Source organism: Meleagris gallopavo, unplaced genomic scaffold (genome assembly GCF_000146605.3).
Source record: "Meleagris gallopavo isolate NT-WF06-2002-E0010 breed Aviagen turkey brand Nicholas breeding stock unplaced genomic scaffold, Turkey_5.1 ChrUn_random_7180001888995, whole genome shotgun sequence".
Classification (NCBI taxonomy): Eukaryota; Metazoa; Chordata; class Aves; order Galliformes; family Phasianidae; genus Meleagris; species Meleagris gallopavo.
The window spans coordinates 6,299-7,210 of record NW_011152745.1 but is presented as its reverse complement, the minus strand read 5'-3'; the positions used below and the strand labels follow the sequence as shown (position 1 = coordinate 7,210).

The 912-nt window shown below is 54.3% G+C and overlaps 1 protein-coding gene across 1 annotated transcript in view; it reads right to left on the bottom strand.

Annotated features, from left to right (window-relative positions):
• The window catches only part of LOC104916369 (ATP-binding cassette sub-family F member 1-like), a 6,107-nt gene that overhangs the window by 1,971 nt on the left and 3,224 nt on the right, over window positions 1-912 (bottom strand). The window contains exons 5-6 of the mRNA XM_031557636.1: window positions 779-868; window positions 172-240 (exon numbers count right to left, since the gene is read on the bottom strand). Of these exons, the coding sequence (XP_031413496.1) occupies window positions 172-240; window positions 779-868 (159 nt within the window). The remainder of the gene's footprint in view (window positions 1-171; window positions 241-778; window positions 869-912) is intronic.

Here is a 912-nt window from a genome sequence, read left to right as displayed (position 1 = left end):
ACCAGCCACACCCACAGCCTGCCCCATAGCTGCCCCATAGCCAGACCCATACGCACCACATCCCACCCCACAACCCCTGACCCCAAACCCCATAACCCCACAACTCCAAACCCCATATCTCACCCCGTAACCTCTTAACCCCTGACCCGTGACCCCTGACCCCATCCCCACCCTCCGCTGGTTGCAGTTCCGTTCGTTCTTCCGGTTCTTCTTCCTCTTCCCGTCCTCCTCCTCTTCCTGCTGCGACCCCATAAGGAAAAAAACCCACATTTATGGGGTCACCCAAACTTATAGGGTCAGCCCCCAACTTATGGGGTCAGCAAACACTTATGGGGTCAGCCCTCACTTACAGGGTCAGCTCTTGCTTATAGGGTCAGCACACACTTATAGCGTCAGCCCCACACTTATGGGGTCAGCAAACACTTATGGGGGTCAACACGCGCTTATAGGGTCAGCCCCACATTTATAAGGGCAGCCCTTGCTTATAGAGTTAGCCCGCACTTATAAGGTCAGCACACACTTATAGGGTCAGCACACACTTACGGGGTCAGCCCCACACTTATGGGGTCAGCACGCACTTATGGGGTCAGCACACGCTTATAGAGTCACCCCACATTATGGGGTCAGCCCCATACTTATGGGGTCAACCCATACTTATAGCATCAGCCCCACATTTATGGGGTCAGCCCCACACTTATAGGGTCAGCACACACTTATAGGGTCAGCCCCACATTTATGGGGTCAGCACACATTTATGGGGTCCCCCCCCATTTCCCACCTTCTTCTTCTGGGGCTGGGATCCTTCATCCCCCCCCTCCTCCTCCTCTTCCTCCTCCTCCAAACTCAACGCACTGAAGATGTTTTCAATCTATGGGGGCAAATTGGGATCAAATTCCCCCCCCCCAAAAAACC